The following is a 12,643-nucleotide window of genomic DNA, read 5'->3' on the forward strand; positions in this document are numbered from 1 at the left end:
ACTGATTAACAGTTCAATCCACTGCATCAAAACAGCATTTCAGGATCTCTTTTCTCTTAACACCTTCTCTAACCCCAAAAAGGCAAGTTTTACAGTGGTTCAGAGTTATGTTTAGTATCAAAGTAACGTGAGACTCAGGATTTAGATTTCAGGCACATTCCCACAAAGCACCTAAAGCTGCATGTTGAAGCTGTATAACTTTTATTAGCTAGGAAGGGATTGCTGTGATAGTGTGACTTTAATTGATTTTCAGGGCAAACAGGTGGTGATGGTTTAGGCATCCCCCAGTCTGCTGCCATTCCTAATTTGGAGCTGCACATATAATAGCTTTATTAAAATAAACAATCTTCTGGCTTTAGTTTTACCTGAACAGCTGCTTGAAATTGCGGGAGTCTTGCAACTTTTTTTTTTTTTTTTTAAGATTATTTTGGATTTTGGAAAGCAAAATGCTATAGGTCTGCTAGTGGAAAATCTCTATTACATAGTCATGCTGTCAATATATTGGATTTTTTTTTTGTGTGTGTGTCACTGCTGCTAGATTACAATGGTAACATATCCAGGGTTTAATTACAGTGAGTCTCACAGTCATCTTCATGCATTTGTTCTGTAATGCAGCAGTTTTGTCCCACTGCAGATGAAGAACCTGCTGAAATAGTTAAGTGTTGTGTAATCACTCTCTCTGTTCCTGGGTGTGTGTCAGGTGTGGGGAGGGCTGGGCTCCAGTTATGAACTGCAGTTCTTCCCTTGACTTTGGGAAATAGATCTCTGGGTTTACTGGTTCGTTGTTGTGGGTTTTTTTGTGTGTGTTTTTTTTTTTTTTTTTTTTGGTTTTTTTTTGTTTTGTTTTTTGGGTTTTTTTTGTTTTTTTTAACTTAGTTTTTTGTTCCTTCTGCTCTGTTTCAATCTGAAAACATTTTTTTTAGGACTGGAAGTTTTGCAAAAGAGGGTACAAGGCAGTTTTGCAGCAATAGTGTGTACAATCATATATTTCTTATTTAACTGGGTTTACTGCAATCTGTGTTTTGATTTTATTTTTTTTCCCCCATGCCATAACTGGAGACTACCAGGGAAGTAACCTTGGGTGCAATTCTCCTGCCACTGAACTAAATTTAACGTTTGCTTTATTAGAAAGCTCTTTTTTCTTTACTCACTCAGCTCTAATATACACCATGAACATGAAGGAGGAGGTCATTAAAGTAGTTTAAATGTATCATTTCAGACTCCCATTTGCTACCAATTGGAACCCAATTAAGAGCCCAAATTTAAGAACATTTCCACCAACACTCCTTCCACTCCTGTACAATTATGTCACTATCTGACCCTGTCTGCTAATGTTTCTCACAATGCTAACAAATATGTCTCCAAATAAGTGGACATTTATCAACTCAGCTAATGATAGTTTTTTTCATGACCCTTTTAAGGTGTTCACCTTATGCAGATAAATAAAATCAGCCTACATTTTTGCCTCCTTTTAAATAGCACAGATATTTTTTTCTGACACATTTTGGAAGAATTATTTACTATAGGACCAGGCTTTTAACTGGCATAATGCCTGTCTTCCCTGCAAATAGATTATAACTTTCTGTATGAGAATAATTCCAAAATTGTCACCCTGCTGATAAACCAAAACATTAGAGTTAAAAATGAGAATTTAATTTATCTGTGATATAAAACAACAGATTTTTTTTTTTTCTCTTGCAAGCCACCCCATCTTTATTTTGTGATCTTCCCCCATTGCCTTGGTCTGTGATAGTTACCCCTTTGAGAAATAACATGCAGATTTATTCCCCGGCCCATTCCCAGCAGATTACCCCAAAAGATAGAAAACTTGTAATATTTTTTTCTTCTGGTTTTTTTTTCAATTTTAAGCTTTGCTGCTTGAGGGTCTTAACTGTATTTTACTTGGCACAGGAAATGTAAAATACGTTAGATAAAAGCATGAGGGAAAAATTAGACCAGTCAGCATGTTGGCAAACCGCTATTTCTTCGTGTCTGCTGCCTAAAAGGATTTGAAATCTTTTCCTCTAAAGCTGTTGTACATACATAAATATAGAACCCAAAACTTGTGATGTAGTTGATTTTGTTTTAACCTCTTTTGAGATTAGGGATAAAGTAGCAGCCACAACAAAATTGGATAGAGGCACCCACTAGACTTGTGGTGGGCATAAGGCTTTGGGGTTTAAATGTGTGTGTCCTAGAGGACAAAGGTGACACCCCCAGACATAAACCCTTTTGTGTTGGAAATTGTCATCCACCCTGACCAATTTGCCAGAGTTGTCAAATAGCTGGAATGCAGTATAGAAATCTTAACTTACATATAGTCTTAACAGGTGATAAGTTCAGTGGAATAAACTTGAACCAAGTGCCTCTTCCCTGACCTCCTCATTAAACAAATACATCTAACTAAGGGTCTTGTTTCCAGTTTTCTAGGCTGGCTAACCTCATTAATGTAACCAAAATAATCAGAATAAAAGAAGACCGTCATTTTTAATTAGTGTGGGTTTATTTTGTTGTTGTTTATCACTTTCTGATTCCAGGCATTGTTATGAATAAAGAACAAATCCGTTGAACGTGTTAATGGCAAGAGTAATTCAGGCTCAGAGTGGGGACATTTTGTAAGTGTTTGCAGTCTTAAGTGTAGCATCCCAACCCTCCCTGATGGAGTTCTGCACCGCAGTGTCCCAAGAGGATGGTGGAGAACAGATTGTAACATTGTCAGCTCTTCTGATTTCGCTGTGACTTTTGCAGAAGAACATGCTTCTTCTTAAAGCACCATTTCTGAAGAGTCCTGTGATTGCACATGAATCACAGCTTTCATTTAAAACACAAATGAGTCTCTACTTCCTACCAGCAGCAAAGAAAATGAGATCCCCCTGAAGAGTCTAAATCAGGCAGTGACAAAAAAGGCCCTAACACATATTGACTTAAACAGTGTAAGTTTTTTCACATGGTTTTTGGGACTATTTTTGTTGGTTGCTTTATGTCTTTTTTTGTTGGGATTGGGATACATTGGGTTTTTTTCTTTTCTTTTTGAATGTTCAGTAAAATTTTGACCATGCTGACCAGAGTTCTCATCCTTCACAGGCTTTATTCTGTCACTCCTCTTCCTTGTTGTATCCTCACATATGATGTAAATTGTTAAGCATAAGTTGGGTATCTCAGGTTCCCCCTTAAGCTCATCCTGGGCCAGCAAGGTGCAGTCGGGACAAGAAGAGATGGGACATATGGCTATGGCAGCAGGACATGGCTTTGCTTCTGTGTCATTTAGTCTTTGCAGACAACTGAAGTGGGCAAATGTAGCCATGTTGTTTGTTACCCAAAGCATCTTCTGAGGAAAAAAAACAAATTAGGTAGATCTACATGGTGAAAAACTGTTACATATCCTTTATTTCTACTTCTCAGTTCTGTGCAGTCACATATGTGATGCAGATTGAGAGTTTTTGAGGCATAATTTGGTTTGACTTTGGAATGTTTAAGTGGATGTTTTGTGCCTTGTCTTTGTTTTTAGATTCCGTTTGTGTTTGCACTTGCATCAAAGAGCTTTTTGCTTGTAGTACACCCTTAAAAAATTAGTAAGTTGTAGGCTGATGTGTGGAGCAATGCAGAGATAATTTGTAATGTGGCATTAATATTTAAAGACCTCTATTCCTTCAGGTCATTTTTGATTTTGGTCATTGCTGTTCAATACAGCGCACGTTTCCCACTGCCGTTGAGACGCTCTGTGTTCTTCTGCTGGGGACACAAAAAGCAAATTGAATCTAAAGTAAATAGGTTTCTCCTGCCAGTGCTGGTTTATTTAAGTATAATTTCTCTTCCTGCCACATTCTCCATTATTGCATTGCAACAAGGGAGCGACTCCACTCATAACTGACCCCTCCTTGAGCTCTGGTTTAGTGGCCATGAAGTGGCATCAGCAGTGAGGGAGAATCATATGGATGTGGGAATGAGAGTGTTGGTATGAACAATTCTGGAATGCATTCTTGGAACAAGGACCTTTAGTGGGAAATACATGCTACGTGGTTGCCTCAGCCTTTTTTGCCATGCCCTGAGGTGGGGCTGTGTTAGGCTAATTTCCATTATTTTTAATGGCTTCTTCTTTAAATATTCTCATTAGTCCCATGAACGAGCCAGCCCAAGAGCACAAGTCTCATTAGTGCACCCACATCAGGCTGAGCCTACACTGGGTACCCTGATTTTTGTTAGTGTGGGCTCAGCACTACTCTGTTCCTGCATCTAGATTGTCCTTATCTGGGAGAGATGCCTCTGTATACACAGATATATATATACATATACACAAATGTACTGCTCTTTGTGAGTGTGTTCATTCTCTCCTCTACTCTTGTACTCTCCCTTTCTAAGGGCAGGAATAAGTATCTGTCAGAAATAATTTGTTGTCGACAGGCTTATTGCCTCCAAGGGATTTGAGTGCCCTTTTGGGGAGCCAGTATCTTACATTATTGGCTAATATCCTCTATTTTGTTTTGTACTGAAAACTTAAAAAAAAACCCCAAAAGTCTAGAGAGTTTGTCCCTGCATACTTATTTTCAGAAATTTTTCCTTTTTTCTAGAGTTCATTTGTGCATACGTGGCAACTTGAAACTACATAACTCTGAGATAAGTAAGAAATACAGAATCTCTCTCCCCTGTAAATAAAAGGGGTGCAAATCTTTGTGTCTCAAATCAGAATCAGTGATTTGGCTTAGTTCAAAACCTAACTTGGACATTCACAGCAGTGTCAGCTCAAGTTTTTCTCCTGCCGTCATGAATTACACAGATCGTGTTTATAAATCGCATGAAGCTGTTTGGAGTTCAGTTGAATTGTGGGTTTTGAGACCTCGAGTTCCAAATAATATTTTTCACAGCTCTGCTGATGAGGCATTTCATTAGCATTGGAGCCTACACTGGCTGAGAAAAGAACTTTTTACCATAGGTTCCTCGCATGCATTTAATCTCCTTTCACTTTTATTTCTTCCATCTGATGGAATGTATCACTCTCCTCCCATCACTGTTGTTTTCCAAGAATTACTCTGTCACATAACACAGCATCTTTCACTTTTCCACAAAAGCTTACCAGGTCAAAGAAAGCCTGTTTTTTACAGTTAGAAAAATTATAATTGCTGCATAGAAAAAAATCACACGGACGATACTATCTTATGCTAGGTTTCTAAACCTCTTAAAACTCTTCTATCCTCTGACTGTGGGTTTGCTGGTGACAAATGTTTTATGGGCATATTTTAGTAGACACCCGTCTAAAATCTGGTCTTAATAGTCAGATCCTAAATTGGAACCAGAGGGGCAGAAAAACCAGATTTGAAACGTGTTTCTAAGGGTTTGTTTTTACTTTCAGTTGAGGCTGCCTTCTCTCATCTTTTGTACTGCTGTCAAAAGGGCCACTCTCATGGTTGTTCAAACTCCATGCTTCTTGACAGGAACAGTTGGACCCCTCTTCAATGATTTTCAGATGAAACGGCTTCCAAACCTCCAGAGCTTTAACTTGTAGTTATTAGGCCCTTTGAAATAGCAACACATTAATCAGCTGAAATCAAGTGGTCCTTTCTCCAAGGCTGTGATATTGCTGTTCTCTTCTACGTAGAGCTCTAGTCTAAATATTAGTTTCAAGAGCTCTTTTTCTTTTTCTTTCCCTCTAGATACGTCTATCCCATTTCTGTTTCTGTTTGGATCAGTGTTTTAGAATGCTGTGAATTAAATTGTTCGCTCCTATAATAGGCTTTTATACTCTCAAATGGCATTAAAGGAAGTAACGCAGAAAACTCGCTTCCACTTTTTTGACTCTTAGTTTAGAAATCGGCTGTTGTCCTTTTAACTTCTCCCGTGCACAGTGTGAAGCCCAGAAGAAAAGGTGTCAATGATGTAATGGATTGTGTCTGACACAACTTGTTCTAACAATGACGTTGAACATCGAAAAAAGAAATGGTTTGTTGAAACTGGATCATTTGAAACAGGGCCTTGGTTTGTGTCCCTGACTTCTGGGGTATTGAGAAAGTGACCTGAACCTGTTAATGGATTCCCTTACTGGTCTGTGTGTTAGGCAAAAGGCAGACTGGGGATGACAAGAAATCAAGAAGATACTGTTCCTTGCATTAACCATCATTTACATCAGCAGACAAAGCATTCTTGAGTTTTGGCAAAAAAATATTGAAAAGAAAATAATTTAGGGAGCATAATGCAGGACCTTCTCCCAGGCATAAGGTATGATTGAGGAGAAAGTAAAAACATGCATGATTGAGAGCCTTGTCATTTGGGGAGTGGGTGTCTGTGTCACAGGGCTGCTGATGCTGTGGTCAGTGTCAGGGAGCTGCCTGAGAGCTGATAAAATAGGACATGGGCCTGCTTGGGATCTGCTTTGAAAACTGATGCTGCAGAACTACTCAAAAGGCTGTTAAATTGCAGAAATATTTCTATTCGCTTTATAAACACGCTCTGAACTTTTATTATGTACTGTATGTTCACAGCAATCATTTCCCATACCTCCGAGGCTAAATAATTTCTGAATAGCTAAATCAATTTGTCTTGTGTCTGTGTTGTGTCACAGTAATGAAAGTTCCCTGTACTGTGGCAGTAGCAGTAAAGCAACTCTTGTTAAGGAGATGTGGGGGCTCTATCAAAGCGTCACTGTCTGAGTTACAGCTCAGCAGCTGATTAACCAGTCAGCATTAGAAAGGAAGAGACAGGATGCCTGAGCTATCCACTGAGCCTACAGTGAGATTTTGTAATGAAGTTTGAAGTTTTATTTAAGGTCTGAAACTTAATAATACACAAAATGTACTGTAAGATCTAAAATCACCAAGGTCTTGATTTCGTAGCCTGCCTAAATGACCTGTGATTGCAAGGTTGTGTTGCACTTGCAGCAGAGCAGAGTGATGTTCACACAGGATGGTGACAGATGCACTAAAATTGGGTCAAGTCCTGCAATTGAGTGAATGAAGAAAGGTTCTTCAAGAGCTTCATTGACTCCTTGTAGGAAGGACTCTGCCTGGCTGGGTGCTGGTGGAGCCTTTTTGCTGCATTAAGGGAAGACTGAGTTTGCTCGTGCCCCAGGGAGATGGTGTAAATTCAACCCCCTCCAACAGGCTGGAGCAAATGTTTTGAATTAATAACCTGGCAACACGAATTTCCATGAAAGGGTTTACATAAGGATCAGATGTATATTTATATGTGTGTGTCTGTTTTTATCTGTCTATATGTACGTGAGAAAGATATCTGTGTAGAGATGTACAAGAAGAGATCCTTGTTCTTTGAGGTGACATTTGAGGTAGGACAGGAGCTGGTATCACCTTTACTTTGTCTTACAAAACAAGCAGAGATTCATCCGAGGGAGTTGTAATAGTTCCAGATGAACTTGTTTGGGTTAGAACTTTTCATTTATGGGAGACTTTTCAGCTGGGAATATAACAATTTTGGAAGTCTTTATTAGCTATAGTCATGCAAGACTCCTGTAAGACAGATCAAGCACTGTGCCTTCTTGGCCCGGATTCATGTGTTTCTGTTGCCTTGCTTACATATGAAATGTGGCTGTGTGAATCATTATCACTTCTAATTTTTTAGTATGTTGAAAAGCAGGATCAAAAAGGAAAAAAAAAAAAAAAAAGGGAAACCAAATCCTCTTCTACATTCCTGCGCTGCAAATCAATAGCATGGGGATATATTGCCTGGATGTCAGCCCATTTTATAAATGAATATATCTCAGAGATTGTTTTACTGGCCTACAAATGCCAAGAACAGGATGACAGTCTAATTCCTTGCATAGCAACAGCTAACATAAAATCAGGTTCACTTTAGAAAATGCAGTGCTGTTTGGGCAAGGTTACAGATACAGGCATTGTTTCTCGGTTTATGTTTGGCCCGTGGTAGATATTAACTGATCATTTGTCTGATGTCAGACAGGTCTTTTTGTTTAAAAGTTACAACAGCTGCTGTTCTGTAGGAGTATAAATTCTCACACTGCTGAATGCAATGGGAAGTATTTCTCTGGTACAGTGTGGTTACACTTTCAAGTCCATAACACAAAATACATTGCCATAAATATCCCATTCTACAACTGCCAGCATTGTCTTTATGTGTAATATCTGATGGGCCAAGGATGAGGGGAGGTAGAGATTTAGATTTCTCATCACACATAAGAGTTTTCCTTTGTTGTGGTTTGAGATATATTTACTGGATCTGACTCATTTTCACTTACCTGTGTTATTCTAAAGATGTGATTGTTGTTTCTGATCATTCCAGGTTCTTTTGGGGGAAGAAAAATGAGAAAAATGTGTTTGTGCCTTGTCTTTAAAGGAGATTGCTTAAAATAGCTTCAAGTTGCTACCAGCATTAGGCAGTTCTTCTGGAAACACTATGTATGAGTAGAAAAGGAAATGGGATCACAACACGCATTTTATGGCAGTTCTGGATTTAGTTTATTAACTTTGCATTGCCAACCCCTCCAAGTTTGCAGTCTGTTCAGGTATTGTTGGTACTTTTAAGATAGGATTGCAGTTTAGCTTGATACAGTTTTTTTGAAAAAAAATCTATGTGCTTTTTAAATCCCCATCACATTAGTTGTGTGTTTTGCTGTTCCAATTTGCAGGACAAAACGTCAAAATTTGGCTTCATGTTTTGCTGTTAGTGAGTTTTGTCAGATACCACTCCAAATACACAGACTCATACTGGTTTGAGGTTAAGAGAGTCCAAGCAACCAGTGAAATTAGAATATGTTGTGCTGAAAAATGGCAAGAGTATGAGAATGGAGACTAGGCTGACTGGATCCCTTTCCAAAATAATACATCATGTGCAACCTGAAGCCTTGCCTCCTGGATGATAACAGTCCTTTCTCTGTGCTGTTGTGCCAAGAATATAGGTGGATTAATGGTGAAGATGCATGTGCTGATTATCCGCTGTGGAGTGACAAGGGATCTCTATGGTTCCTGTTGCACAAGAGGAAAAAAACCTCTCTAGGCTGTGAAAGACCCCCTGGCAATTAGGGTTTGATGTAGTGGAGCAGGTTTACCTCTGTAAGTGCATCTGTTCTACACTAGCACTAAGGACAAAAGGCTTTCAGGCTTGAGGGGGTCCCAGGAAGGAGTGAATAAAGCCTTTGGAGTAACCTTATGTTACATGGCCTTATACTTGCCCAGATACAGGGGAGGAGGACCTAACAAACAGCAGCCTAATGATCTCAAACAGAATGGAGCGAAAGCACACGCTTTGCGAGCTGATTTCTTTGCCAAAATAATAATATGAATGAGGTTTGAGGTTAACAGACATTCAAGGATGAATGTACAGAGTGATAATGACTGAAAGGCTTTCTTACATGTCTTTCTCTTTAAACACTTGTGTGTATTCCCTTCTGCTGCTTTATTTCTCCCAGGTATTTGTGGTCACCGTCTGGAACGTGGAGCTGTACATGGTGCCCCTGGCTTTGCTGGTGCTCTTTGCCTACAATTTCTCCCTCGTCACAACAGGGAAGGTCAATAACGCCCAAGATGCCCAGGCAAGTAAAGTGGCAGTAACATTTCTGGCAGCCCCAGTTTGCCCTTGAGCGAAGTGTCACGTGTTTTAATGGTATTAAGCTAGTTGTGTATCTAAACAGTGGTTTTATTTCAAAGTTAGTGAAAAGAAACCTCAACCCTCTCGATTTTCATTATTTGATTAAAGCAATAAACCATTCAGACTAGTAGGAGAAGACAACGAGAGTGTGTAGGAGGAGGATTTCACTTCCTAAGTAACTACAAACATTTTTAAGTTGAATTAAGAAAGGCTTCCAAAGCGACAAGTGCCATGCCTCTCCTGCCATTACACTTTGCATCACACTAATGATTCATGATTCACAGAAGAGCAAAGTCAATAGAAGCCAGAAGAGAATATAGTTATTTTTAAAGTTATTTTGTTGTCCTGTGATCTGAGGCTTTAAAAAACCTTTGTTCCTCCTTCCCACCCCCCACCCTTAAATGACAAGTGTTTTTTTCCCCCAGAAATTTAGCCTTCGTTTTTTTAACTTGGGAGAAAAAAGAATTTAAATGCAGAAAATAATCACAAAGTAACAAAGTGCTACTCTTGGGGTATGAAATGCTGTTTAATGTTGACCACTATCTTTACTCATACAACAGCTAGGAATGAGCATAAATTCATGAATGTCCATAATGTTCTGTTTTTAAAAGTGAAATAAATACAGTAATGAAATGGAGGCCAAAGTGTAGCTTCCAACTTTTGATAAAAAGATGATTGACATTGGTACCTTTACCTGAACAAGTCAAGTGGATTTTATACAAAGACATAATATTGTAGAATTTCAAAAGTCAGTAGCTGCTCTATTAGTTTTAGTGAGAAAAGTTGCTCCTAGTTCAGTTTTCATCCATTCCCTAGTGGAAAGATTCTTAGAAAATAGGGGAAGTTGCATTATCCAGACCGGGAGACGTTTAATTTGAAAACATGGTAAAAGAAATTCTTTTCTTCAGTTTCAGCCACGTCCAGAATAACACAAAAAGATACTGTGTGTCTTCAGTGACTACTTGATTTCATCAAGAAAATAACTTCCCATGTGGTAGAATCCCAGGCAAACAGCTGTTTTTGGTTTTAATACAAAAGCCAATAAAAAAATAACAATAATAACTTACCCAGAAAAAAGTACACAGAGAATGCCTTCCAGCCCCCTCACTCATCCTGTCGTGAGTTTGTTGCATGTTCAGGTGAGGTCAGTATCACAGAAAATAGAAAAATTGAGCGGAGGATCATTTAGGTGGATACTACAAAAAGGATATCTCTAAAAATACAGCTAATTGTAATAATACTCAAGGAAAGTCCATCAGAAATTTGGCTCTCTTCCTGTCACACGCTCTGTAAGCAATGCAGTGCCGTGAAATTCAGGGGTGCATTTTGCATAAGCAAAATCACACATCTGCCAAAGTGCTTTGCAGGATTGAGATCATATGGAACAAGTAGTCAAAGTGCCTTTAATATTACCTGATTTCTTTTTTATGTGTGTCTATGATTCTAACCATCTGTAGGTCAAAAATAGACAATCAGGTGCTACCCCTAGTCACATCTGTCGTGCAGATGAGATAAGGTTTTCTTCAAAATACCAATGATTTTTACATAGTCATTTATTTATTTTTTGCTTCTTAAGCCCTTGACTGCATGTTCACTGCCCTTGGTTTTTGTGTGCTAGCACACACTTTTTGTGTATATAGAGGAATGCAAGCAACAGTCTTTGCAAAAGTGAACCTTAAATTCTCTCTGATTTCTGTGCTATAAAATGTGAATAACAGTATTAACCTTGTACTCCTGATCCAGTTGCCAAGAGACTAAATTTGTGAATATTGGTAAAAATGGTTTATGATTTACAGGTGGGGAGCTTCTATAGAAATTTAAACCATGATCAGTGTTAATTCGGCTGCTCAGGGTATTCCAGAGAGCCAAAGAGTACATCTGGGTATCTCAGCTCCCAGTACTTTTTACATACTAGATGAAACTGCTTTTCAGGGGGAAAAAAGAAAGAAAAAAAGCCCAAACAGAAACACCCAACCCCCCAAGAAAACCCAAATTCAAAACATCTTTTTTATTGTGATTCCTCACATTCTTTGCATGTTTGCTGTATTTAAACTTGTAGTACACAGATTCAAATGTAGCTATTAAATAACCAAGAAAAACCTGGAGGATCCTGTCAAAGGCTCAGTTTATTAAATACCTGAATTGAAAGCCAAGTGCTCCTAATTCCAAGCCTTAGCCAAGTCTTTTGTTTTCTCCCCTACCTGTCAGCATAGAAGTTAAAGGGAGGAAATAATGCTGCATAGAAATCTGACTGTGATTCGTGAGATTGATTATGTTCATACTAATGTGTTTTCTAAAGTCTAATGTTTCAGTAATGGCCTTAAAGGGAGGGAGCAGTCATTGTAGCAGAGAGGATGGAACAAGTTGAGTATAGAGTCCTCAGCCTTGACATACCTTCTGGTTCATTTGCAAGACTTAAGTACAAAGCTGTTTACAGACAGTAAAAGTTGGCAATGAATTTGAAAGCCTGTTGCCTTCGAATTACTGGACACAGCCACGAGTGCTTTATTTAGGCTTAAAATTTGTATAGGGTATTGCGTGCTTTGTTCAGAATATCACACACACACAAAAAAAAAGGTCCTTGAATACAAAACATTATTTCTGAAAGGTGAAAGTGGTGGGTTTTTTAAGTGACTTTCAGTAGAAGTGGGAGAAAATTGTATAATGAAATGTTGTGGGAGTATCATAAGCTTTTTGAACATTGCCTGTTGCTGAAAAATAAATGTAATGTTTTGTAATATGGACATCTGCTTCTGCAGGAGCTTATGGGCTTGGATGAAGATGAGGATGAAGATGATAAGGTAAGCATATCTCATGATTATGTTGGGTAGTATCAGAAGGAACGTGGGAGAGCACAAACCCACCATCTTTTCTCCATGAGATCTTCATTTATTATCTGTATTAAGTGGGAAGACAGTTGTCAGCAGTTTGCTGTTTGGCAAATTTGAAAGTAGGAGAAGACTGGTTTGTGTAACCTTCCATAGTGGTATTACCTCCATGAGACCTCTGAACATTAATTGCATCTGAGCAGCTCCAGTTTGTACTTGACCTTGTAATGGGCACATGTTCATGTATGTGCACTAAGAGGTGTGTG

General features: G+C 38.6%; 1 protein-coding gene across 2 annotated transcripts in view; it reads left to right on the top strand.

Moving 5' to 3' along the window:
* Positions 1 to 12,643, top strand: part of MCTP2 (multiple C2 and transmembrane domain containing 2) — a 119,942-nt gene that overhangs the window by 87,307 nt on the left and 19,992 nt on the right. For both annotated transcript variants that reach the window (XM_064669067.1, XM_064669068.1), the window contains exons 19-20: positions 9,371 to 9,493; positions 12,309 to 12,350. In XM_064669067.1, coding sequence (XP_064525137.1) covers positions 9,371 to 9,493; positions 12,309 to 12,350 — 165 coding nt within the window. The remainder of the gene's footprint in view (positions 1 to 9,370; positions 9,494 to 12,308; positions 12,351 to 12,643) is intronic.

The sequence above is a fragment of the Pseudopipra pipra genome, chromosome 12 (genome assembly GCF_036250125.1).
Source record: "Pseudopipra pipra isolate bDixPip1 chromosome 12, bDixPip1.hap1, whole genome shotgun sequence".
Taxonomy (NCBI): Eukaryota; Metazoa; Chordata; class Aves; order Passeriformes; family Pipridae; genus Pseudopipra; species Pseudopipra pipra.